At 40.8% G+C, this 25282-nt stretch overlaps 1 protein-coding gene across 6 annotated transcripts in view; it reads left to right on the top strand.

Moving 5' to 3' along the window:
- SLC44A3 (solute carrier family 44 member 3) overlaps positions 1-25282 on the top strand; it is a 90250-nt gene that overhangs the window by 48589 nt on the left and 16379 nt on the right. For 4 of the 6 annotated variants that reach the window (XM_037826588.1, XM_037826589.1, XM_037826587.1 and 1 more), the window contains exons 11-12: positions 6123-6279; positions 8724-8810. In XM_037826588.1, coding sequence (XP_037682516.1) covers positions 6123-6279; positions 8724-8810 — 244 coding nt within the window. The remainder of the gene's footprint in view (positions 1-6122; positions 6280-8723; positions 8811-25282) is intronic. The other 2 variants (XM_037826585.1, XM_037826586.1) reach the window with 2 other exon arrangements.

Below are 25282 nucleotides of genomic sequence, written 5' to 3'. Positions count from 1 at the left end.
TAGAATAACTAAAACAAAGTGTTTTCAAGGAGGGCTTGTGATTTGTAACACCTTTTGAATGGACTTCTGGTTAAGCATCTGCATTGCTCTCCACTTCCCCTTACCCCTAGCCCCCCTCACTCATTCCCCTCCCCCCCAAAAATGAAAGAATTTTTAAAAAGACCTACATACACAGGACAGTGAGAAAGAGGGAGGCAATGACAATGGGTGAGAAATGTCAACCAAATGTTGAAAGCTGAAGAGGTGACTCTCAGCATACTGGAGAAAGAGGACAAAAGCCCGTCTGTGTGTTGGGGTGGTGAAGAGATATAAATAAGATGCAGGCTCACTTGAGCCACAAAAACCTAGAAAGGCTCAGGAAAGCAAGTGTAAAATGTACTTCCCAGGATTAGTTGAAGGTCTTTTTAAGGAGCAGTTAGACCCAAGATCCCCCCCTCCACACTAGCAGAAGACTTGGGGTGTGCTCTCTGGAGAGGTAAACCAGAGAGAGTCTGGACCTGGGGTGTCTGGCACAGCTGAGGCTGGGCGAGGCTCTGTAGTGAAAACAGGATTAAGTGAAAAGTCTAAATACTAAATACTGAGGATGAAGCCCTCCACCCACATTCCCCTGCTTAGCTCCAAGAGTGTTGGCAGCCAGGTTTATATTCTCTAGGCTGGAGTTTGAAGGCTTTTTCTCTGAAGAAACTTGGCTAACCCCAAAATAAAGACCTATAGATAGTGCCGTATGGGGGCTCGCAATGAAACGGCTTGATTCCCTGACTCTTAACCAGACTGTCAGCAAGCAGAGCCCCTCACACAGAGCTTCCAATTCACTCTTTTTTTAAAAATTCATTTTATTGAGATATATTCACATACCATGCAGTCATACAAAACAAAGCGTACATTCAGTTGTTTACAGTACCATTGTATAGTTGTGCATTCATCACCAAAATTAATTTTTGACATTTTCATTACCACACTCACAAAAATAATAAGAATAAAAATTAAAGTGAAAAAGAACAACTAAAGTAGAAAAGAACACTGGGTGCCCTTTTTTTTTTTCTTCCCCCATTTTTCTAGTTGTCCATCCATCCAATTCACTCTTTAGTGTTTGACTCTTGAATGTAAACTGTTAACCAGTAATTATTAAACATTTGAAGAAAACCTTGTGATGGTTATCTACCTGCGTCTTCCTTGGCTAGGTTATGGTGTCCAGTTGTTTGGTCAAGCAAGTAGTGGCCTGATTGTTACTGTGAGGGTATTTCATGGATTTAAATCATCAGTCAGTTGATTGCATCTATGGCTGAGTATGTCTAAAAATCAACAACAGAGACTGCTTTCAGCAATGGAAGAAGTTTTATCCAATCAGTTGTAGGCCTTAAAAGGGGAACTGAGTTTAGCAGTCAAAAAGAATTTCTGTCTCTACTTCGGGCAGCCTGCTTCCCTTGGAGAATTCATGGAAACTTTCCCAACTTGCTGCCTGCTCTGTGGAATTCAGACTTGCCCATCCCCACGGTCACATGAGCTAATTCCTATAATAAATCTCTTGATATTTACATATATAGATACACATCCTGTTGGTTCTGTTTCTCTGCTGAACCCTGACTAATATAAACCTCTAGTGAAAGAAAGAAAGAACTCAAAATGAACAAAACAAACAAAAGAAATTTGGAGGAGACAGAGATAAGGCAGGCGGCAGAAGAAAACTACAAACAAACAATAAAAACAGAAATATCCTCAGAAAGATCAAATGAATATTGCCTCCATTAAAAAAAAAGGATAGTGAAAGAGCAAGAAAAGCTTCTTAATAATTAAAAATAAGGCTGCCAAAGAAACAAAAATATATATTAAATATTGAAGTATTGACATACATGCTTGAGGAAATCTTCCAGAAGGTAGATTAAAAGGACAAAAAGATGGTAATAGGAGAGAAAAGATAAAAAGTCAGAAAAAATCCAGGAGACCCAAGATCTAATTAATATGAGTTCTGGAAATAGAGAACAAAGTCAAAAAAAGATAGGAAAGTATCGAAGAAAAATTTCCAGGGCCAGAACATGAGTAAAGAGAAGGTCCCAAAAGCTTCCAGAGGGAAAAACAGGTCACACACAAAGGATCAAGAATCTTAATGGGAGCTGACTTTCCAAAAGCAACGCAGAATTAGGAAGAGAGTAGAACAAGGCTGCCAAAATGCTGAGGAAAGATTATTTCCAACCTAGAATTCTATACCCATCCATACTATCGATCAAGGGTAAAGGAGAATAGTCTTGTATGCAAAGTCCCAGAAAGTCTCCCTCCCATACATCCTTTCTCAGGAAGGATTTTCTCCACTGAAACTCATGAGTGAGCCGGGAGGAAGAAATGAGCTTCAGGAAGCAGGGACCCCAACACAAACGAGGAGAAGGGACTTCCCAGGAGGGTCGCTATGCAGCAGGCATAGAAAGCAAGCAGTTCGAGGGGAGCATGAGGGTAGTGGGCTCCAGGAGGGATGCCTCCAAGAACAGAAAATGAAAATGAGAGAATACCAGATATACATGAACAGTTCAAAGAAAGATTTACACTTTGGTGAAGGGTCTGGTGAAACTCATGGAAAACCAAGCAAGCAAACAAACAAAAAGTGAGACAATTATTAAGTGCAGGACAAACGAAAAGTTGCACAGGAAAGAAAATATAATCAGAGTACATTACTTGGGATTAGTTATAAATGCTGTTTATGTATGGTGTGCCAGTTTGAATGTATTATGTCCCCCAAAACGCCATTATCTTTGATGCAATCTTTTGTGGGCAGAGGTATTAGTGTTGATTAGATTGTAATTCTTTGAGTGTTTCCATGGAGATGCGACCCACCCAACTATAGGTGATAACTCTGATTGGATAATTTCCACGGAGGCATGGCCCTGCCCATTTGGCATGGGCTGTGATTGGTTTACTAGAGCACTATGTAAGATCAGACAGAAGGTGTGAGCTTGCTACAGCCAAGAGGGACACTTTGAAGAATGCACAGGGAGCTGAGAGAGGAGCTGCAGATGAGAGACAGTTTGACAACGGTCGTTGAAAGCAGACTCTTGCTCTGGAGAAGCTAAGAGAGGACAAATGCTCCAAGAGCAACCGAGAGTGACATTTTGAGTTGCTGTAGCCTAGAGAGGAATGTCCTGGGAGAAAGCCATTTTGAAACCAGAACCTGGAGTAGATGCCAGCTACGTGTCTTCCCAGCTAAACAGAGGTTTTCCAGATGCCATTGACCACCCTCCAGCGAAGGTACCCAATTGCTGATGTGTTACCTTGGACACTTTATGACCTTAAGACTGTAACTGTGTAACCAAATAACCCCCCTTTACAAAAGCCAATCCATTTCTGGTGTTTTGCAATCTGGCAGCATTGGCAAGCTAGAACATACGGATGATATGAATTTAACTAAAAATTGCAGTGTACTTGTATTGGGAGGGAGAAGGGAGGGGAAAATGGGTATTTGTTGGGAGAGAAGGGATTGTTGGGCTGTGAAAGATAACTAACCCTGCATCTCCATAGAGGTCAGTAAATAACACCTGCAACTGAAATGGTAGTAAAAACATGTAATTTGGAAATGTGGAGGTGGGCACCAGAAGAAACAGTTAAAATGTTGCCTCTAAAGAGAGAGAATCAGGAGTGGGGGAGGAAAACTGCTGTTTTTCATGTTATGCTGCATAGTACAATTTGACTTTTTAAGACATTTCATTTATTACTTTGATAAAAATAAATTAATTCAAAATAAAATGCATGGTGACTTACTTTTAGCACTACTGTTTCATTTATTAAAGAGTTCTGCTTTATTTTTTACTTTCTGCCTGATTTTGAAACTTCAAGGTTTTTCCTTATTGATTCAGAATTCTTTAATCCCATGAACACAGAGTAAGGATTAAATACAGCCAGAATATATTCATCTTTATCACTCTTTAAGCACCAAGAGGGCTGAAGAGTTCCTACAAAGACCATCAAGAGCCGGGATATGGGCACCATGTAAAACTTGCCCTTTACAACCTTTTGCTTGAAGAGAGGTCTACCGAGAGTCAGAAAGATGCTGTGAGATATGAAGGATCTAGAACTGTTAAACTTGGAGAGGGGGCACTTGAGGCCTGACTTCATCATTGCTTTCAAATGTAGAAAAGATGATTTCCAGCTGTTCTGGATATACTGAGAAACAAATGAGGACATGGATTCACAGCAGAGCCTAAGGATTTTAGGCAGGAGACTGAAATGCCTAACAGTGTATTGCTGTCCCTTAGGCCAATTCTCAAAGTATGAATAGTCCAGACAGAAATTTTATTTTAAGTTCCAACAGGTATAATTAGATTTTTTTCCTGAAGGCAGGTTTTGTTGGTTGTGAGGAAGATAGGGTAGAAGGTATTAGCTGCATGTGCAGCAGGAGAAGGAAGATGGGATGATGTTTGCTTTGAATGTGAAAAGGTGTCTAGAAAGAGAAAGTGGGGCCCTCAAAGACACTCTACTTATTTAGCGTTTTTCTGTAAGGTTGTTTCTAGTTGCTAGGGCAGGTATTAGGTGTTGCATGACTCCTTTTACATGACCCTCTTTTTAAGTTCCCTCTCTCATCATGTGATAACCCAGCTGTGGACCATCTGGAACCTTTGTATCTTCTTCCAGCCAAGCCCTTGAGAGCCTGGAGTCATAACCAGGATGTGTTATGGGAAGTCGAGACAGTGCAGACACTCTGCTGTCTAAAATGATTAATCCCATCGTAGCAGAACCTTCTCAGAAGCTGATGCCTGACCCCAAATGTCAATACCTGGAGGACCAGACCCCAAGGCCCACATTCACAGTGGCCTGTGAATCATTTGTTTCCCTACCAGATGGAAAGCAGGTGTTGTCCTCATCTCCCTGTATCCCCTCTTGAGCTCCATAAGTTCTAAGGCACATAAATTTCCTCAATGGAAAAGTAAACATTCTTCCCTTAAAAAAAAAAACAGCAAGGAAAGGGAAAAAATATGTCAGATTTTCCTGGCCTACACTACTCTTCTCGTTTATCAGATCAAAATGAATTCATATCAGTAATAGGTTCCCTGATATTTCCTATTTCAAATAATACTGGGTTGATACACACATCACCCTTTTTGTGGGACAACCAGGCTGCAGTTATTCTGCTCCCAATATTACTTTCATGTTCTCTTTTTCTTCCTGGATGATTTAAGTAACAGCAAAATACAACTGTTGCCAACTCTTGAAACATTTCTGGCTGCATTCCTTTTCCTCCCTCAGAACTTAACGTTTTTATCAAAACCTTAATTCATAGTGACTTATTAGCAATCAGAGCAAGTTGTAGAAAAATCCGTTATGAAGAAACCAGCTTCACTTGGAATCAGGGGATTTGCTTCTGGGAAAAGGGCCTCATTTTCTAGAACTGGCATCAGCAGGAATGCAGAAGGTCAGTGGAGGGGTTGCATTGGCCCTCCCTCCTTTGCTTTATCTTTTAGGTTTGGGGTAGGGTGAAGGCTGTGCCCATTCTGTTCTGTTTCACTTTTCTGCCTGCCTGTGTAACTGACTTGTGCACATTCTTGGGAGCTGTGTCATGACAAGTCCCGTAAATGATTCACATCGAAGTGACCTTTAAAGAGCAGCATGGAAATCAGCTGGATTCCAGGAGCCTAGAGTTGTGCAGAAGCCAGAACGTCAGGGGTTCCCTGTCCCTTCACTTCAAGCATCTCTCTGGATGAGACCATGATTGTGCTGATTTGGTGATGATTTTAATCACCAAGCTAATGCCAGCAATATTTGTGTATGCTCATGCATAATTTAAACCATAGAGATTTTTATATAATTAAATTTCTGAAAATGAAAATGAGATTGGTGAACAACAGAAAGGATTGGTGGAAGGAGTTGGTGTTGGGAAGAGGGAAACTTGTTTATTTGAACTCATCAGTATTTGAAGATATTTTTTCTGTTCTATATTTATTTGTAGCATTGAGTACCCCCAAAAGGAATTAAATTAGTTCAAGAAATAATTTAACCCTAGTTACCATGGAATATAAAAAAAATTGCCAAATGCTCATTGCATCACTGCTATATAAATTGTTAGCACTGGTGATGATTTGAGAAGCTGTTTTGTTGCTTTTTAAATAGTGTTTTAAAAATACTGTCTTTTTTCCTATTCCCAGAAATAAAAATGACCCTCCTGATCATCCAATCCTTTCATCTTTCTCCACTCTTTTCTGCTACCATCAAGGAACAGTTGTAAAAGGGTCATTTTTAATCACTTTGGTGAGGATTCCGAGAATCATTCTCATGTACGTTTATAACACTCTGAAAGAAAAGGTAAGACAACACCCTATTACAAAGTACCCTTGGTGCTTGGGTTGCAGGAAAATTCCAGCTGGTCTGGGGACAGCAATGTGATCTGTGACAGAGCCCACTCAGGAGGCTCCTGTGGTCCTTAGTCCCCCTACCTCCTACATCCCCAAGCAACATTTTTCCGAGTCTCTGTTTTGTTTATGATTTTGTTTATTGAGTTTTCTCCAGCATGGTGGTGGGGAGTTGGGGGAAGAAGGACACATAGTAGTGGTTCTGAGTTACCTGATTTTCCTTCTTATTTAAATGCTGAACAAATGGGATAAATTCTTAAGATGAAATTTAAGCAAGTTTTTGTGGACATTTATGAAATAGGAGAATACACTATAAGATGGGAGTAATATTTGTTTCTATTTTTAATGCAGAGATATTCCCAGCCATTTGTTTTTTCCTAGAGGATGCTATGGGAAGTTACTGGTGTTTGTAATGTGTGTGTGTGGTGGGGGGGGAATGTGAATGAGTGAGAGTGTGTGAGTGTGAGAGAGAGCAAGAGGGCGAAAGAGCGAGAGCAAGAGAGAGAGAGAGAGCACTTGAGAGGGAGAAATGGGCAAGCTGACCTAAATCTCTGCTCAAAAGAGAAAACTGTAGGGCTTTTGTGCCTGGGTTTTTTGTTGCCTTTTTTTTTTTTTTTTTCCTCCTCCCTGGTTTTTATTTCCATGCACATTTGGTTATGAATGCCAGTGGAAACCAGAACACCAGGAAAACAGCTGTTCTCATGGTATTTCTGGCCTGCCAAACAAGGGAAGATTGGATTTTTCCCAACTTTGCTGTTCTCACACAATGCTAATCTCTCTCCCATCCCCACCCCAGGGTTGGTGACTTGGTTAGAGTTTTACAGGCTTATGATTCCAATCTTTTTGGTATAACTATGTGCCCTTAGTAAATTGGGGAAATGTTACATGTGGGTTCATAATTATGTTTTAGAAGTGTTTTTGTTTGCTCTTTTAAGCAGAAATCTGAATTGTTGGCATTTAAAAATCCATAATCAGGATGTAAGATTAATGTATCAACTGGGAATGATTGATTGAATTTCGCATAAAATTATTTGGCCTGCTTATCTTGAAATACATCCTAAGTAGTTGCCCCTGATTGAAGAATATTTTCTTGTATTTCTATAAAAATCTTGTCTGGCTACATTTTGCTGACTTTCTCTTCTGTTGAAGAGGCATTTCCACTTCCAGGCCAGATCTGGCAACTTCTGGTTCTTCATTTTGAAATTGATCCTCCAGTCTTAGGAAACTTGGAGAACGCTTCCTTGAAGACCAGCATAGCTTTATATTTTTAATATATTTGTGTATATATGCATTAGTAATAGATAATCATAGGAAGAGCTGGCTATGCATTTTAGAATTAAGTATCTTAACCTCTTTGGGAAAACAACCTTCCATAAATCCAAAAAGGAAGTCGGTGGAAGAGCCAAGGGCTCTCTGGCTGAGGTCTAAAAGGTTATTTATCACTCCCCTTATCCTATAAGGACCTAGGAGCCAAACTCCCTTATGTTGGGGAAATGTGGCCTTAAGTTAAAAAAAAAAAATTGTCTTGCTCAGCAGCCCTGCAGCCCAGTACTGTGTCTAAAACTTAAACAATTCACATAGCCACTGCTTGATCTTTCATACTTTAAATAGGCTCATTCACAACCACAGCCAGGCTGAAAAGTATCCAGATCAAGTTTCATCCAATTGAATTAACATTGGGACAAGAAAATGTCCATATAAGGCTGGGTTATTCCTGGGGTCCTCATTGAAGACTATTTCAGGATTGCTTTTAGGGATTTCTTTTTTCACTCTGGGCAGTAGATAGGACACAGACACATTCACTCACCCCTCCCCCAGGAGTGTCATTAAATTATTCACACATGAGGTATGCACAAATCTAAAATATATTTTAAAAGACTAATTTATCCCTTGAAATTTAGCCCTGAATGTCTCACTATCAGATTCATTTCCAAAAAAAGTTAAACTTGATTATTTTTTTTAATATGTGTACATAACTAGTATCTACAATGTATTTCTTTGAGCTATTGTCTCGGAGATGTGAACTTTTCATGAATTTAAACTTTGATTTGGAAAAGCAAAGTTTGTCATTTAAGATAGTGAGGAAGGAATGAAGGGGGAGAGAGATTCTTTTTACTGGAACCAAAAGGCCTAGCTTTTCTTGGCCAGTGACTATAGCCTAACCAGTTTTCCATTGAGAGAAACTGTGCTTATCAATAATGGTTATTACCATGATTAATATTTTATAAGGTATTATACTTATTATTATTACGAGGTACAAATAGGAGGACTTCTCCCACCCTGCGTGAGAGTTGCTACAGCGTTTGCTCAGGTGAATGAGTCTCCAGGTAGACTGCCTGCTGGCCTTCTCTGGTGTTGGTTTTGACTCTGTCCCTTTGGTTCTGATCCTGATCCCAGCAGCAAAACAGCTGGTCCAGGTGCCTGTTCAGATGCTGCTTCTGCTGTTTCTGGTGCCTTGATAAGTGCCTGTGCCATCTCAACCAGGTATGACTCCACTGCGTGCCCTGGGACGCACAAAGGGACGTGAGAGTGGGCTCCCTCCCTTAGGTCAGGGAATGGCAAGTTTTTGTGTAAGGCCAGAAAGTGTAAACATTTTAGTCTCTCTGAGCCATAGGGTGTCTGTTATAACCGATGAACCTCGCCATTGCAGAGGGAAGGCAGCCATCGACAAAAACGGAAAAGGGTGGGCATGACTGTGTTGCAGTCAAACCTCATTTGTGGACCCTGAAATTTGAATGTCATATAATTTTCAGGTGTCAATCAATAGTCTTCTGTTTTTTCTAAGTGTAAAAATCATTCTTAAAAAGGGGCAATTTTAGATTGTATATGTTACTAGAATGAAAATTTTTTAAACAAAGACAAAAAACCATAGAACTTTACAGCACAAATAAGGAGCCCTAGTGTAAACCATGACTGTAATTAATAGTACAATTATTATCATATTCTTTCATTAATTGTTAATAATGGGGAGGTAATATCTGAGAACTCTATTTTCTGTGTGTTTTTTTTTTTTTTTTTTTTCCAAGAAACTTATGACTTCTCTAATTTAAAAAAAGTCATTCTTAGTTCATGGTCAGACAAAAAGCAGGTAACCTGCTCCACCCTTGGGCCATTGTTTATAGATCCTTGCCTTAGGATCTTAGATCATTAAAGTCGTTCTTTGAATTCTTTGTTTCTCTTTTCAGAAATAAAAGTAGGTGGGAGACTTTAGAAACCCTGGCATAATAAATGTATATCAACTGAGAGCTAATTATCAATGTCTTTTCTGAGAACTATAATTTTCTTGAAGTAAGAAAAGAATTGCCTCCCTGATTTTATGTACTGCACCATCCTTTCCCTTTCAAACTATAAATATTCCTTATAAATTTTTTGAAAAGGACATACTACAATTGTTTGAATTTCAGATATTTTTATCTCTCCTGAGTTTTTCACATTGATGGAAATTTAAATATATGTTTTATTTTTCTGTATATAATTTAGGGAATTTTAATAGCCCCTAGTTAAGTTTACACAAGGCAGTATTTTTATGTCAGCAGCCTGTTTTACAATTAAAATGTCCACAGAAATATCCCTTAGAAAAGCAGTTATTATTGCTCCTCTTCCTAGGAAAGGTACCATTAGAAGTAAGGGGACTGATTAGACCATCTATGTTTAATGTCTACAAGTGGTATTCAGCGTACCTTTCATTATTCACAGAAAAGCACAGCCTTCTTAGAGTAAAACTCTATTTTTAAGGCTCTTCTTAAAAGAATTAAGAATTTTGGAGTATATTTTAGAGGGTATTTAGTTTTCATTCGGATTGCTACAAGCCAGCATATATAAAACAGTAAAATACCATAGTGCCTTCCAGAACAGTGGGTCAGATAGCAAGTCAAACCAGACCCCAGGGATAGTCCACTCCTGGTGTAATATGCCATGCCTCGCTCTCCCTCAAAGTGAGTGCAGATATCCAGACCCCAACTTATTCCACAAAGGTTTTAAGATAGATTACAATGTATTACTTATGATACACACACACCCACATAAACATATGGAAAATCAAGGTAGGAAACAGATAGATAGACTAGAAAGCAGTGAGACCACTGATACACAGATTTATTGGCCATGTGGACCTATAGGGTCCTAAGGTTGAGTTGCCATCTCCTCTCACTGTATATATAAATTCAGGTTCTTTCCTGGTCCCTCTTTGACCTATGGGTTTCAAACTCTTCCACGGAAGCCTTGGGGCTCCTTGTGGCTGCTGCGGGGCCACGTTTCAGGATGGGAGAGCAAAGGATGAGGAGGAGGACGGGGCTACAGCTCCACACCCACCCCTCCTCAGTCCCCACTCCACCTTTCAAGACCACTGTTCGTAACATTTTCACATTTGTCTTCTCTGCCCTCTTGTCCTGGGGGACATATTTTCTGCCATCCGAAATTTTGCCTCCCTATAGTAACCCAGTACCCTTTCCCTTAGGTCAAAGGTTTCCAAGATCACAAGTAGTGTTGATGTCAACCACACTCCCTTTACCATTGGCAAAGCAATGAATCCTCACAGCAGCTGTATAGTGGGAGTAACTGTCACTGTTCCGGTTTGCTAATGCTGCTGTTATGCCAAAATACCAGAAATGGATTACCTTTTATAAAGGGGGTTTATTGGTTCAGAGTTTACAGTCCTAAGGCCATAAAAGTATCCAAACAAAGGCATCAACAGTAGGGTACCTTCACTGAAGAACACCCATGGTGACTGGAAAACCTCCATCAGCTGGGAAGGTACGTGGTTGGTATCTGCTCCAGGGTTCTGGTTTCAAAATGGCTTTCTTCCCAGGACATTTCTCTCTAAGTGTCTGGGGGTGTTCTCTTAGTTTCTCCCAGGTAAACTCTGGTCTAGCAAAAGTCTGCTTTCAACGGCCGTCTCCAAAATGCCTCTCTCAGCTGCAGCACTGAGCTCCTTCTGTCTGAGCTCTTATAGGGCTCTAGTAAACTAATCAAGACCCACCCTGAATGGGTGGGGCCACACCTCCATGTAAATAATATAATCGAAGGTGTTACCCACAGTTGGGTGGGTCACATCTCCATGGAAACAGCCTAATCCAAAGATTCCACCCTAAGCAACACTAATATGTCTGCCCCCACAAGACTGAATTAAAGAACATGGCATTTGGGGGACATAATACATCCAAACTGGCACAGTCTCTGAATCACAAAAAGACAGTTTCATCTTTTTATTAATCTTTGTTATTTACTGGTCCTACTACGGGATTCTTTACACAGGCCCACTGTCCTATGCATGTACCAAGAGTCTTAATTAATTTCTCCTTCTGATTCCTTTTCCATGCTCTGCCTCATTTTCTCTGAAACTGAAGACATTTGGTTATGATTATATTTTTGATTGTTTTTTTTTTGTTTGGGTCTGTGTAAAGTTTCCTTGACAGGAGAACATGCATATGACCTTAAAATAAAAGCCAACATCCTAGGGTAATGCTCAGAAAATTACAGTACTCAGACATCATTACAAAGAAACACTCCATACAGATGAAGTTATCTCAAATGTGGTGACTTGGTGGTACAGACAGGAACAGGTTTCTTGGATTCTGATCATGATGCTTGTGCCCTAAACCTGGGCCTAGACCTGTCATGGCATCTTTACTGTGCGATGGCACCTGTGGGACTAGGTAGTGCCAGCTGATGGAGGCACCACTGGCAGGCCTAAGGTTTTAGAAGGAGAGGCAGCAAAGGAAGAAGAATGAAGAAGAAAGAGAAAGAATAAATGTGAATTTTGATGGAAAGGATCACCTCTGGTCTAAATTGAATACAAGAAAGCAGAGTGAAATAAAGATTTTTAAGAATAAACATGGTGAGAGAGTTTGTCCACAAACATGATCATTAAGGAAACAGACAACTTGTATAATATGATAAATTAACTAGACCTAACAGACATATACAGAACATTGCACCCCCAAACAGCAGTATATGCATCCTTAAGTGCATATGGATAATTCTCCAGTATAGACAACATATCGAGTCACAAAACAAGTCTGAAAAGCATCTTCTCTGACCATAATGGAATGAAGGTAGAAATCAGTAACTGGAGAGAACTGAAAAATCCACAAATATATGGAAGTTAAACAATACATTCTTAAACAATCATGAGTCAAAGAAGAAATTGCAAGGGAAATCACTAAATATCTTGAGACAAATGACAAAAATAACACAACATATCAAAACTTATGGGATGCAGCGAAGGCAGTGCAAAGAGGGAAATTTATTGCCCTAAATGCTTACATTAAAAAAGAAGTAAGAGCTAAGATCAAATTCCTAACTTCACACTTGGAGGAACTAGAAAAAGAACAGCAAACTAATCCCAAAGCAAGCAGAAGGGAAAAAATAACAAAGATTCAAGCAGAAATCAATGATAATTGAGAATAAAAACAATAGAATTAACAAATTCACAAGTTGGTTCCCTGGAAAGATCAATGAATTGACAATCTCATAGCTAGTACTGACAAAGGAAAAAATAAAGAAGGTGCAAAAAAATAAAATCAGCAATAAGAAGGGGGATCTTACGACTGACTGCATGAAAATAAAAATGATCATAAAAGAATACTATGAATAACTGTGCGCCAACAAATTAGATAACCCAGATGAAATGGACAAATTCCTAAAAACACACGAACAACCTACACTGACTCTAGAAGAAATAGAAGATCCTAACAGACCAATTACAAGGAAAGAGATTGGATCAATCATCAAAAACATCCCCCAGAAAAGCCTAGGACCAGATGGCTTCACAGATGACTTCTACCAATCATTCCAAGAAGAATTAATGCCAATCCTGCTCAAACTTCCAAAAAAAATTGGAAGAAGGAATACCACCTAACTCATTCTTTTGAGGCCAACATCTCCCTAATACAAAAACCAGATAATGATACCATGAGAAAAGAAAATTACAGACCAATTTCTCTTATGAATATTGATGCAAAAATCCTCAACAAAATACTTACGAATAGAATCCAATTGCACATTGAAAGAATTATGCACCGTGATCAAGTGTGTTTTTTCCCAAGTATGCAAGGGTGGTTCAGCATAAGAAAATCAATTAATGTAATATCCCACATTTACAAAATGAAGGGAATAAAGCACATGATCATCTCAATTGATGCAGAAAAGGCATTTGACAAAAATCCAACATCTTTTCATGATAAAAACACTTAGAAAAATAGAAATAAAAGGAAACTTCCTCAACATTTTAAAAGGCATATATGAAAAACTCACAGCTTACATTATACCTAATGGTGAAAGTCTGAAAGCTTTCCTCTAAGATCTGGAACAAGAAAGGAGCACACTGTTACCACTGTTATTTGACATTGTACTGGAAGCTCTAACCAGAAAAGTAAGGTAAGAGAAAGAAATAAAAGGCTTCCAATTGGAAAGGAAGAAGTAAAACTTTCCCTATTTGCAGGTGACATGATCTATATAAAGTCCTGAAAAATTGACAACACAGCTACTAGAGCTAAAAAACGAATTCAGCAAAGTGGCAGGGCACAAGATCAATACCCCCAAATCATTAGTGTTTCTATATACTAGCAGTGAACAATCTGAAGAGGTAATCAATCAAGATGAAAATTCCATTTACAGTAGCAATTAAAGAATCAAATATCTAGGAATAAATTTAACCAAGAATGTAAAGGACCTGTACACAGAAAACTATAAAACATTGCTAAAAGATATCAAAAGAAAACCTAAATAAATAAAAGGACATTCCATGTTCATGGATTGGAAGACTAAATATTGTAAAGATGTCAATTCTATCAAAGTGATATACTGATGTAACAATAAATCAAAATTCCTCTTTGTGGAAATGGAAAAGCTAATCATCAAATTTATATGGAAGGGTTTTTGGCCCAAATAGCCAAAAACATCTTGAAAAAGAAGCATGATGTTGGAAGACACACACGTCCTGACTTTAAAGCATATTATAAAGCTACAGTGGTCAAAACAGCATGGTACTGGCATGAGGATAGCCATATTGACCAATGCAGTCAAATTGAGAATTCATAAATAGACCTTCACATCTACGGCTAATTGATCTTTGACAAGGCTGACAAGTCCACTCAATTGTGAAATGAGAGTCTCTTCAACAAACGGTTCTGGGAGAATTGGTTATCCATATGCAAAAGAATGAAAGAGGCCTCCTATCACACACCGTATACAAAAATTAACTCAAAATGGATCAAAGACCTCAATATAAGATCCAAAGCTATAAAACTCCCAGAAGAAAATGCAGGGAAGCATCTTCAAGATCTTGTGTTAGACAATGGTTTGTTAGACTTTATGCAAAGTGCAAGCAGTGAAAGAAAAAAACAGATAAATGAACCTCCTCAAAATTAAAAACTTTGTGCCTAAAAGGACACATATCTGATAAGAGTTTAATATCCAGAATACATAAAGAAATCCTACAACTAAACAATGAAAAAGATAAACCAATTTAAAAATTGGCAAAAGACTCAGATATTTCTCCAAAGAAGATACACAAATGGCTAAAAAGCACATGAAAAGATGTGCAATGTCACTAGCTATTAGGGAAACGCAAATCAAAAAACTACAATGAGATATTGTTTCACACCCACTAGAATGGCTACTATTAAATAAACAGAAAATCAGAAGTTTGGAGAGAATGTAGAGAAATAGGAACATTCATTCATTGCTGATGGGAATGTAAAACGTTGCAGCCTCTGTGAAGACAGTTTGGCAGTTCCTAGGAAGTGAACTATAGAATTACCATATAACCTGGCAATCCAGCTATAAGGTATATACCCAGAAGCATTCAAAGCAGGATTCAAACAGGTATTTGCATACTGATGTTCATAGCAGCAGCATTCACAACTGCCAAAAGATGGAAGCAACTTAAGTGTCCATCAGCCAATGAGTGGATAAACAAAATGTGGTATATACGTACAGTGGACTATTATTCAGCCATGAAAAGGAATGAGGCCTGATGCATGTGACAACATGGGTGGACCTTGAGGACATTATGCTGAGTGAAATAAGCCAGACCCAAAAGACAAATATTGTATGATCTCACTGATATGAAATAATTAGAGTAAACAAACTCAGAATCTGGAACATAGGTTATCAGGGGATAGATTGGGGCTAGAGAGTGGGGAGTTGAAGCTTAATTTGTACAGAATTTCTGTGTAGTTTGATTGTAAAGGTTTGAAATGGATGGTGGTGATGGTAGCACATTTATGTGAGTATAATTAACAGCTTTTGAATTATATAGGTTAATGTGGTTAAAAGGGGAAACTTTAGGTCACATATGTTAGTAGAATAAAAATTAACACATAGGACTGTATAACAAGTAAACCCTATTTTAATGATGAACCATAGTTAATAGTACAAGTATAGAATGTTCTTTCATGAATTATAACAAATGTATAAGGTATTAAAGTGGTGTATGGGGAAAAGTGCGCCTAATTTAAACTATGGATGATAGTTAAGAGTACTGCTTTAATAGTCTTTCATCAGTTATAACAAAGGTACTACTGTTAAAAAAAAAATAGTACAATTATAAAAAAGTGCTATCATCAGTTGTAACAAATATTCCACACCAGTGCAAGGTGTTAGTGGTGGGGCGGTGTGCGGGAAACCTGTATTTTATGCATGATTGTTCTATAAACCCACAACTTCTCTAATAAAAAAAAAGTTAAATAAAAGAATAAAGATGGTTATTGTAAAATGGTGAGCAAAGCTATTTTCAACCTTATTTGACAGTGGACAAGGGAAAGTAAGCTTAAAGTGATAAAAGGAATTTAGATTAGACTTTTGAGAAATTTCCTGACATTGGAATAAATCACTAGGGTAGGTTTTGGCATCTCCATCACTGGAAGTCAGATTTTAAAGAGCTGAGGCCTATTTTATTTTCCTTGTTTTGTGGAATAGGAGCTGGGAAATGCTAAAAGAGAATGTGATCCATTTGTTACTATCAAAACCCAGAAGCTCTTCTTTATTTAAAACAAAGTTGCTGTTTGGGTTTAAAAGCCTAATCTGTCTTCTCTAGATCCTGGGAGAGAAGGGCAGTGGCTGCATTTTATTTACACGCAGCCTGATGCTGCTCAGTAATTCGCTTGCAGAGTGGGGGATAAAACCCCAAATCTCATAATTCCTTATTTACTTGTCTTTCTACATCACCAATACCAAATGTGTGTATACCTGAACAAATTTTATGTATGTACTTCATTCATTTTTCCAACAATTATTGGTTTATTTATGCTGTATCCAGCCCATTTGAACTTGGGCATAATGGGGAGGTATGCTGGTTTGGAGCTGTTATGTACCCCAGAAAAGTCACGTTCTTTTAATCAAATCTTGTGGAGGCAGACTTATTATGGGTGGGACCTTTTGAATAGATTCTTCCCATGGAGATGTGACCCCACCCATTCAAGGTGAGTCTTAATTAGTTTACTAGAGTCCTTAAGAGAGCTCAGGGAACAGGACAGAGCTCAAAGCCAACACAGACCTTGATGCTTCAAGATGCAGATTGAAAGACATTTGCATCTCTTAGATGCTAAGCTAAGAGATGAAGCCCAGAGTTTGCCCCAGAGAAGTTAAGTGAGAATCCACTAGATGCTCAAAGAGAAAGCCACTGGAATCAGAAGGTGAAAGCAATGCAACCCAGGAGCAAAGGACCAACAGATGCCAACCATGTGCTTTCCCAGTTGACGGAGGTGTTCTGGACGCCATCAGCCTTTCTTCAGTGAAGGTATCCTCTTGTTGTTGCCTTAGTTTGTACACTTCTGTGGCCTTAGGACTGTAAATTTGTAACCAAATAAATCCCTTTATAAAAGCCAATCCATTTCTAGTGTATTGCATTCTGGCAGCTTTAGCAAACCAAAACAGGAGACCACGGTGACACAGTGTAAGGATAAAGCATGGCCCTGCCTTCTAAGAGTTGAAGTTGGTGGTGTGGGGCAGGGAGGGGGGCAGCTGTGTGGGGAGGCAGGGATGGTAAGAGGCACATGCATGAGACATTTGAATAATGGCACAGAAAGGAGCATTTTTAAGTGCCAGAATGAGAGCTGCAGGAAGTTCAGAAAGGGGGACTTTGGAAATTAGGGGAGGTGACTTGACTTGGTAATTTGGGGAGATTTCATGAAGGAGTTCAGATCTGTCAGACCTGAGTAAAGAGCACCTTCTGGAGGTCACCAGCTAATATCAGTAACAATGACAATAATAATAATAGCTATGGGCTATTGGCATTTATTATATGCCAATTGTGTGCTAAGCACCTTTGATGCATTATATCAGCCCTTTTGAGTAGTATCTCCAATTTACAGCTGAGGGAATGGAGGCTGAGTGAGGTCACATAGTTAGTGGCAGAACTAGAATTTGTTTTGCCTCTGGAATCCAAGCCCTTAACTGCCACGCAGTTTTTAAACAGCTGGGGAAAGATTCACAGCTGCAATCACTGTCCAGGATTGTTCTCCTCAGCACCCTTCAAATCCAGGGTCTAGACAAGTGTGTTTGCTGGCAGAGCAGACTTTGTTACAGGGCAGATTTTTGTGGTTGAGGATAGGAAAGGTGAAGAGAAGTGATCTATGAATCATGCAGTTGTAGATCCAGAAAAGTCTTGTCAGGGTGGTTTGACCCTATCCTCTCCCCTCAGGCCAGCCAGTGGTCAAAGCTTCTGAGAGACAAAAGTGTCTGTTGTCTTCCTGGAGATTTTCAGTCAAGGAGATCCTGTGGCCTCACCTCCCTCACAGCAATTTCCAGTGGCCTGCCTGAGAAGTTTCTCTATGGGACTCTGTACTAATAACCAGTCAGTAAGAGTGGTGCGTGTTGTTTTTTTGCTCTACACCGATTTTTTGTTTGTTTGTCTCTTAAGGTGTCTACAAATAGTTCCTTATGGAAATGTCTCCCTCAGAGCACATCTCTTGTCCATTTTGGATATAGGCATCTATCCCAACTCTGATGTTGGTTTTAGTGTTCCCCTAAGTTTAAAACCCACTGGCAGGCCACAAGACTCATCCTGATGGTTTCAGACTGAACTGAACATTCCAGTAATTCCTTTTTCCAATTCTTTTGGTCAGTTGGCATAATTCCATAGATTTTCATTTTTGCCTACAACTAAGGGCTATGTACCAATTAGTAAGGAATACCTAGTGAGTTGTTAAAGCTTACTAAAATGTGTTACTTATGAGCCAAAATTGGTGTCTCACTTAGTTTCCCAAGGACTTAAATTCATTCTTGCATTAAGGAGTCTGACTGTCAAAACAATGTCTGGTGACACCGCAAAGCTTATGAATGTGCACATGCAGAGAGTTAGGGTTTGTTTGCAAGTTGAGGAAGGAATGCTTTGCTATGAGGGTATCGTCAGTGCTGCCTTGAGTTGGCTGAGTTGTCCAATTGCAGTTATTCTTCTCTTAATTGATATTTTACTTCTGTTGATTACTTGGACCTTGTTTAATTCGTTAAATATTTAGCATTTTGAGCATTGTGTTTCTCTTCAATATTTTGTTCTTTGCCGGGCAAAAAGTGGGAATGAGTGTAGTAGGTGACAGGGGGCTGAAGTCAAATGAGTTTGAGAACCAGCATTTCCCTTCTAGTCTCCTGGCAAGGAGGACCCAGGTAAAGCGACTCACTGGTTGGGTGTAGCAGCAGTTCAAGTCTTGCCTCTGCCACTGCCTTCTGTGTGTACCTGGGTGAGTCACTTCACCTTACTGAGTTTCTGTAAAACAAGGGTTCTGAATGACCCCTGAGGTCCTTGAGCACCTTGCTGACTGGCCCAGAGACATGTGGGAGCCCCACTGCTCCATTACGGCCGTGAGATGCTTTGTGTGGGACATGGGGCTAATGGAACACATCAACCTCTTGTTTTTCTGTCGTTTTCCAAACATGTCAGGGTCATATTTCCATTTTTTGCTTGTTATCCATGGCAAGTACTTACTCTGGAATCTCAGGGGTCAGTGATGTATTATGCTCTTCTAATCTGGAGTCTCTAGAATCTTGTAGAGTGGCCTGAGAACATGAATCGACAGAGAGGAGCCATCTGTCTCTAGACCCAAGTACAGCAATTCTCCCAAGAGTGCTGCTCTGTCATGCTACAAATAAAATATGTAAAATAGCTGGTGATGCTTGCTCTGAAATTCTGGTAAAATACCCATCATGTCAATCATCCTTGAGAGCAGGAGGGTCTAATCTAATGTCTAACAGCTTTCATGTCCTGTTTCTGCAGAATGCAATCTTGCAAGAGCCCTGGGGCCTGATAAATCTCTGCTGCATCTCATGGGCAGTAACTTGAGGAAAGGGCAAGATGAATTGGATCTACCATCATGCAGTCCATAAAGTTTGCAGTGTAGTTTGGAATCTTTCTAGATTTGAGATACTGAGCAAATGCATAGATTATTATCTCTCGGCATTTGTTCACAAATGCCATTGGCTTCCTGTCTTCCTGACTAACAAAGATACTGGTCAGAAAGGCCCCAGATAATCTCTTCAAGTCCATGGTAGAGAAAAACTTGTTATTACTTGGAAAATATACACCTTTCTCTCCACCTCACTGCCCACCCCTAGCCCTGGCCTGACTTCCGCACCCTGCATTGCCTGCCAATACTTTTTTTTTCAGTGAACATAATGTTGGTCTCTGTCTTCTGAGTTTTTGTGGCTGACTTGACTTTGTAATATCTCAGAGCCTTCTCTTTCTCCCCTTTCCTTGCCCTTAGCTCTGTTTCAATGGTCTCTTTCTCGCCATCCATCAAAAGCAGGAGCACTCGGTGACTTTTCCGTGTCAGGTTTTGGTTCATCCCAAGCCAACTGGCAGATCTTAGTGACTTCTCTTCTCTCCCACAGTAGCATGTCCGTCCCAGGAGAAGAAACCAGAGTAACGAATATTGTGAGATTTCTTTAACTAGATTACGAAAATGATTATGAAAAAAAAGAGGAGAGAGTTCTTTGAGTAGATGTCATTGCCCTAACAGGCAGCCTCGTCACAGAGCAGCATCCAGCAGTCATTCTTCCAGCGACAGCAGTGATTCTGAATCCTGCCACCGCCACCACTCTGGCCTCGAGCTATTCCGGGGCAGCCAGCTGACGGGAAGCGATCTGGAGAGATGCCTCCATATGTGCATGTTTGAGAAAGAAATTCGCATTTGTGTTGATATGATAGTTTGCGTTACACCTCGTTTATAGATGGTGATAATCCCCACAGCCCAGCTGTTTCATGGCAAATGCTACCATTTTGGCTTTAGATAGAAAGGAATTGAGACACCTATTTGTCAGAGGCCCCACTCTGTCTGGGAGGAAAACAAACTATGTCCTCATATATCTTGGTACGTGGCTTGGAAGCTGCTGGGCTTAGGGCTGTGGCTTTATGCAGCTTCCTGGGGAGCAGCCTCTCTCGAGCCCAGCTCCACCTGCTTTGGGTGTGTCGCAGGGTCAGGACCCAGGAGGGTGAGGCCCTAAAGCTCTCTTCTCCACAGGGGTCTTACCACCCTCTCTGTCTTTGTGGGAAGGCCCAACAATCAGCTACTATCTTAGGTTGGACTCTGAAGGCCTTCCTGACCTGAAATTCTTTCACCTTCTGGTAAAGCCAATTCATGTTTATTGAATGATTGTATCAATGGGGAAGGGAGAGCAAGTTATGCAAGGAATGCACAGCCCTTCCTGGGAGACAACTGAACATTAGGTATTAATTACTTTGACTTCCTCCAAAGTGTTGTCACTCCTGAAGACAAGACTGCCTAACATTTATTGAGCACTTACTATGTGCCAGGCACTGTGTTCAGTACTCTATATGTATTAAGTATCTTTATCCTCACAAATAATCCTGTGAGGGAGGTATTATTTTTATCCTTTTCTCTTTTTTTTTTTTTCTTTTTAAACAGCTGATGACACTTAGGTTCAGGGAGGTTAAGTAGTAACCTTAGGGTAGACAGAAGGAAAGTGACAGAGCTGGTGTTGAGGTTTTGGAGGCCCAATAGATCATTTCCCTCTCCCTTGTCCAAGTTCTGAACCAATTAAAGGAGTCAAGCAGATGAAGGTTAAAAATATCACCTTTAATCCTGAATCAGCTGGTTGGAGAACACGTCATAGGAACAGCTGTAGGCAAACATACTTGTTGATATTTCACTCCCGAATCAGAAAGAGCAACCCACCCTCTCCCTAGCCCAGTCAACAATGTAGGCCTCCATCTGTGGCCGCCCCTGTAAACCCACAGCTGAGGAGCTGAGAAGGTGTGTTCTCTGCAACAGGTGGATCCCAAAAGAGAGTGAGGAAGGGGCTGAGCTCCTGTGCTGTGCTCCTTCCTCCAAACTCACCCAGTCCCTTAAGCCAACGTCCTCTCCTCGAACAGATGGGAGGTATCACCCTAAAGGAGGTCCCCGGCCATGTAGGTACAAGGCCAAGGAATCACAGGTAGCCTTACTCTAGGATCCAAATCCAGTCCTCTTAGGCACTGCTTCTGTAGGGTAGAGTCTCAGAACCCCAGAATATTACAGATCACAAAGCACCCTTTCGTCATATTCTAGCAGAATCTGGGAACCAGAGACATTGACTACCTCAACCAGGGTTACACAGTGGACAGAGCAGACCCCAAGGCCCTGGTTTCTGGGCTCTTTCAGATTTCTTTCCTCCCTATTCCATATCTTCTCTTTCCCTGCCCTATCCTTCTGAGCTTCAAGGAGCAAGTATTTCACTTTACACAGTATGACAATGTGAACTGCCCAGGCCTAGCTTTGAGCAGCCCATGTCTGTAGGAGTCAGAAAGGTGAGGAACATTTGGGTCCTGGGAAGGTTAGGGTCTCACTTCTTATTAGTGGTACCAAGCCCCAAGCTTCCTCCTCCAAACCTCCTCTATTCTCCTCCCACCTCGGCCTTCCCTTCTTCCAAGACAGTCACCCACATCTCCCTGGGGTCCGGGTCCATATATCCATTGTTCCAGCAATGGAATATGGTGGAATGAGCATCGTCTTTGAGGTAGACAGGTCTGGGTTTGGTTCATGGCTCCTCCACTTACTGAGTAGCCTAGGATAGGTTATATTGCCTCTCTTAGCTGCAGTTTCTCCTTACATAAAGCAGAATTCTTAATGCCTACCTCATAGGGGGTTGAGAGGATAAAATGAGCTGAAACATACAGATGTCCTAGCATGGTGACTGGATCTTAGTACATGCTCCATAAATGTCAGTTTCTTTTGGAGGGCATGGGAGGGTTTGATTACTTTAGTTTATGTGTTCATTCACCAAATATTGGAAGTCTGCTATGTGCCAGACAAACTGAGTATTACAATGCCTCTATCCCAAAATTGTTGTGAATAACTAAAGAGATAGTTTGCAAAGCTCTTATTTCTGGGCCTGGCATGTAGACATACTTACTGAGTAAATGGAGGTCATTATCATTTTTATCAACTCACTATGTGTACTAGCTGCTGCTTATAGCCTACACACAGAATAGTGCTGAGTTCATGGAGCTAATCAGTGAACCTGTGTTTCACAAGGCTCCATTGTGGGTATATCAAGATCCATAGGGAATGTTTCCTCAAAATATGCTTTTCCCTACCCACCCCTAGCCAGAACCACTAAACTAATAACTTACTGGGGACGGGGGTTGAATTGCTAAGAACTGCCCTTCTGAAGGTCCCTGGAGTCCAGGAAAATGTCCATGTCCCCCAAACAGAGAGTGATGTTGAAGGAAAGTCCTGAACTTGAATCCAAACCATGACCAGGAGACAGTAATGCCCATGACCTGAAGGTTAAGGAAGCATGTCCCACACAGCACATCGTTCACAGAATGACCCCCTCTTTTCTGTCTCTAGCACTCTGTCCTTCTATTTTTCAGCAGTCAAGGGCACTTGTGTCACTGCTAGCAGAGAGCCTGGGCATGTTTCCAACACACTGGAAAGTTCATCGGATTCAAGGAACCAACATTTGCTTGGACTCCTTTTCAAGTCTGAGCCCCATGTAGAATATGAAGCAGCCCCTTAAGGTTCTTTGTACCTTTTCATTGTGATATGTTCTAGATATGCTACAAATATGCTGAGGGAAATTGCCTGTGCTTTTAACTTTGATCTATGGAAACCACCTTTGGAGTCAGCAAAATCCAATTTCCTTGTAAACAAGGAAGCAGGCAGCACCCACACTGTGCTCCGGAACAGTGTTCGGATGTGGGGATTTGGCAGCCTCCTCTTATGTTCTCCACTGTCCACGGTGGCTTGGTGGGGCCATCTGTCTATGATCGTAGCCAGGGGTGGGCGTGGGGAGTAGGGGAGGCAGCTTAGAGTGGAAATTGGAACTTTCACAATCTGAGTTATCAAAATTATCCCAAGTGCTTAAGACATGTAAAAATTGTAGCTGCATTTCTACATTTCTCAAATTCCTTTAATGTGGGACATGAAATTAAACCATTAAGTAGCTCATACCCCAAATCTGATCTTTCTCATGATGGAGATTCGTTCTCTTCCTGTCATTTCTCTTTGTCTGGTTCTGCTGCTGAGATGGAGCTATTGTCAGAGAACTCTGCCCACCTCTGAGGCCCGCGCCCTTCTATCCCCCTTTCATACCGTCTAAGCAAGGGACTGACTGTGAGTGCATTTCCCAGCTCTGCCATTCTCTGCTTGTCTTTGTCCTAGACGTTGAAACTTGTTGGAAAAAGGAAGTGATTGTTGGCCAGGGACTAGAGAATGCTTTCATAAAAAGAAAACTAAGAAAGAGGTGTGAGTCACAGTGTTTGAGGTAATAAAGGCTGCTTTGATGCAGTTGCTAATTCATGTTCTACTAAAAGCTGGAATCTGATGCCCCTCTTGTCCACCAGCACCTGACTCTCATCTTTGACAGATTTCCACATGAGTATGGAGCTCAGCCACCAACTCAGATGCATGAGAAATGCTGTATTATGCCTGTCAATCTCATTTCTGACTTTGAGCTTCTATTCCACCGGGCTGGCAGACATTTAGTCTGTTATTCTTGGGGTTTCCGCCCATGTGGTTATGCATGGTTTCCAGCGGCAGCTGGTCCAAGCATTAGTACACACAGGTTGCCCCTTAGCCATCCATCTTCCCATCTTCACGCAGGAATCTTCTGCAAGCCCACCTGCTGTCCTTCCTGCCTGAATGTGCTGATGGTGGGGTAAACACCCATCCAGGTTTGCCTGGAACCGTCCAGGTTTCAAACACTGAAACTCCCACATCTCTGAAATCCCCTCACTCATAGGTAAACCGAGTCCCATAGTGGTCACTTTCCTTTAGAGGCTTGTCGTTTCCCCATGCTCTGCAAAAACAAAAAAAAACAGCCTTGGCCCCTGTGGTAAGGACCCACAGACCTCTTCTCCCTCCTTTCCCTGATCCGGGGGAATCTCCTTTTCTAGTCTGGGAGTGTTGAGAGATCTGCTGCTTCCCTGCTGCTCCAAGTCATTCTGGGTTTATATTGGGAATCTCCTTCCTTCACCTTCTCCACCACTGGTAGGTAAGGGCTTAAAGGGCTTAAAATTTTTGAAAATGAAAGCCAGTAAGAGTTGCAGAGTGGGTGCCTTTTTTCTCCTCCTCACCCTGCCTCCCCACCCCCCACCCCCAACCTCACCTGAGGGAATGAGCACTCAGCCTGCTTGAATGGGGACTGCAGAGAGCAGGGAGAAGAGAAAATATGTGCAGGGAAAAGTAGCACAAGTTACAATTACAAAGTAAACCATTCACACATATATTAGGGATAGCTGGACAGTCTTTCCATTTAAAGTCTAATCTCTACAGGCATCTGAGAAACATGTTCTGTGAGAAGTAGGAGAGAAAGTGATTAAGAGAATTTAGGTTCAATGATTATCTTATTTAGATGGGGCTAAAAAGTTTCTAAAAGTCTTGACAAGTGGATTCAGGCTTTGACTTTCCTTCAAGTGGTTTCATCTTTCCCCTTCCTTTTGCCTATTTCAAAATTCCTCGGTTGGCATTGGAGTGGGGCAGAGAGAAGCATTTGCTGGGTTTGCATTCATCCAACTA

This window comes from Choloepus didactylus, chromosome 2 (genome assembly GCF_015220235.1).
Source record: "Choloepus didactylus isolate mChoDid1 chromosome 2, mChoDid1.pri, whole genome shotgun sequence".
Taxonomy (NCBI): domain Eukaryota; kingdom Metazoa; phylum Chordata; class Mammalia; order Pilosa; family Megalonychidae; genus Choloepus; species Choloepus didactylus.
This window is presented reverse-complemented; position numbering and strand designations above follow the sequence as displayed.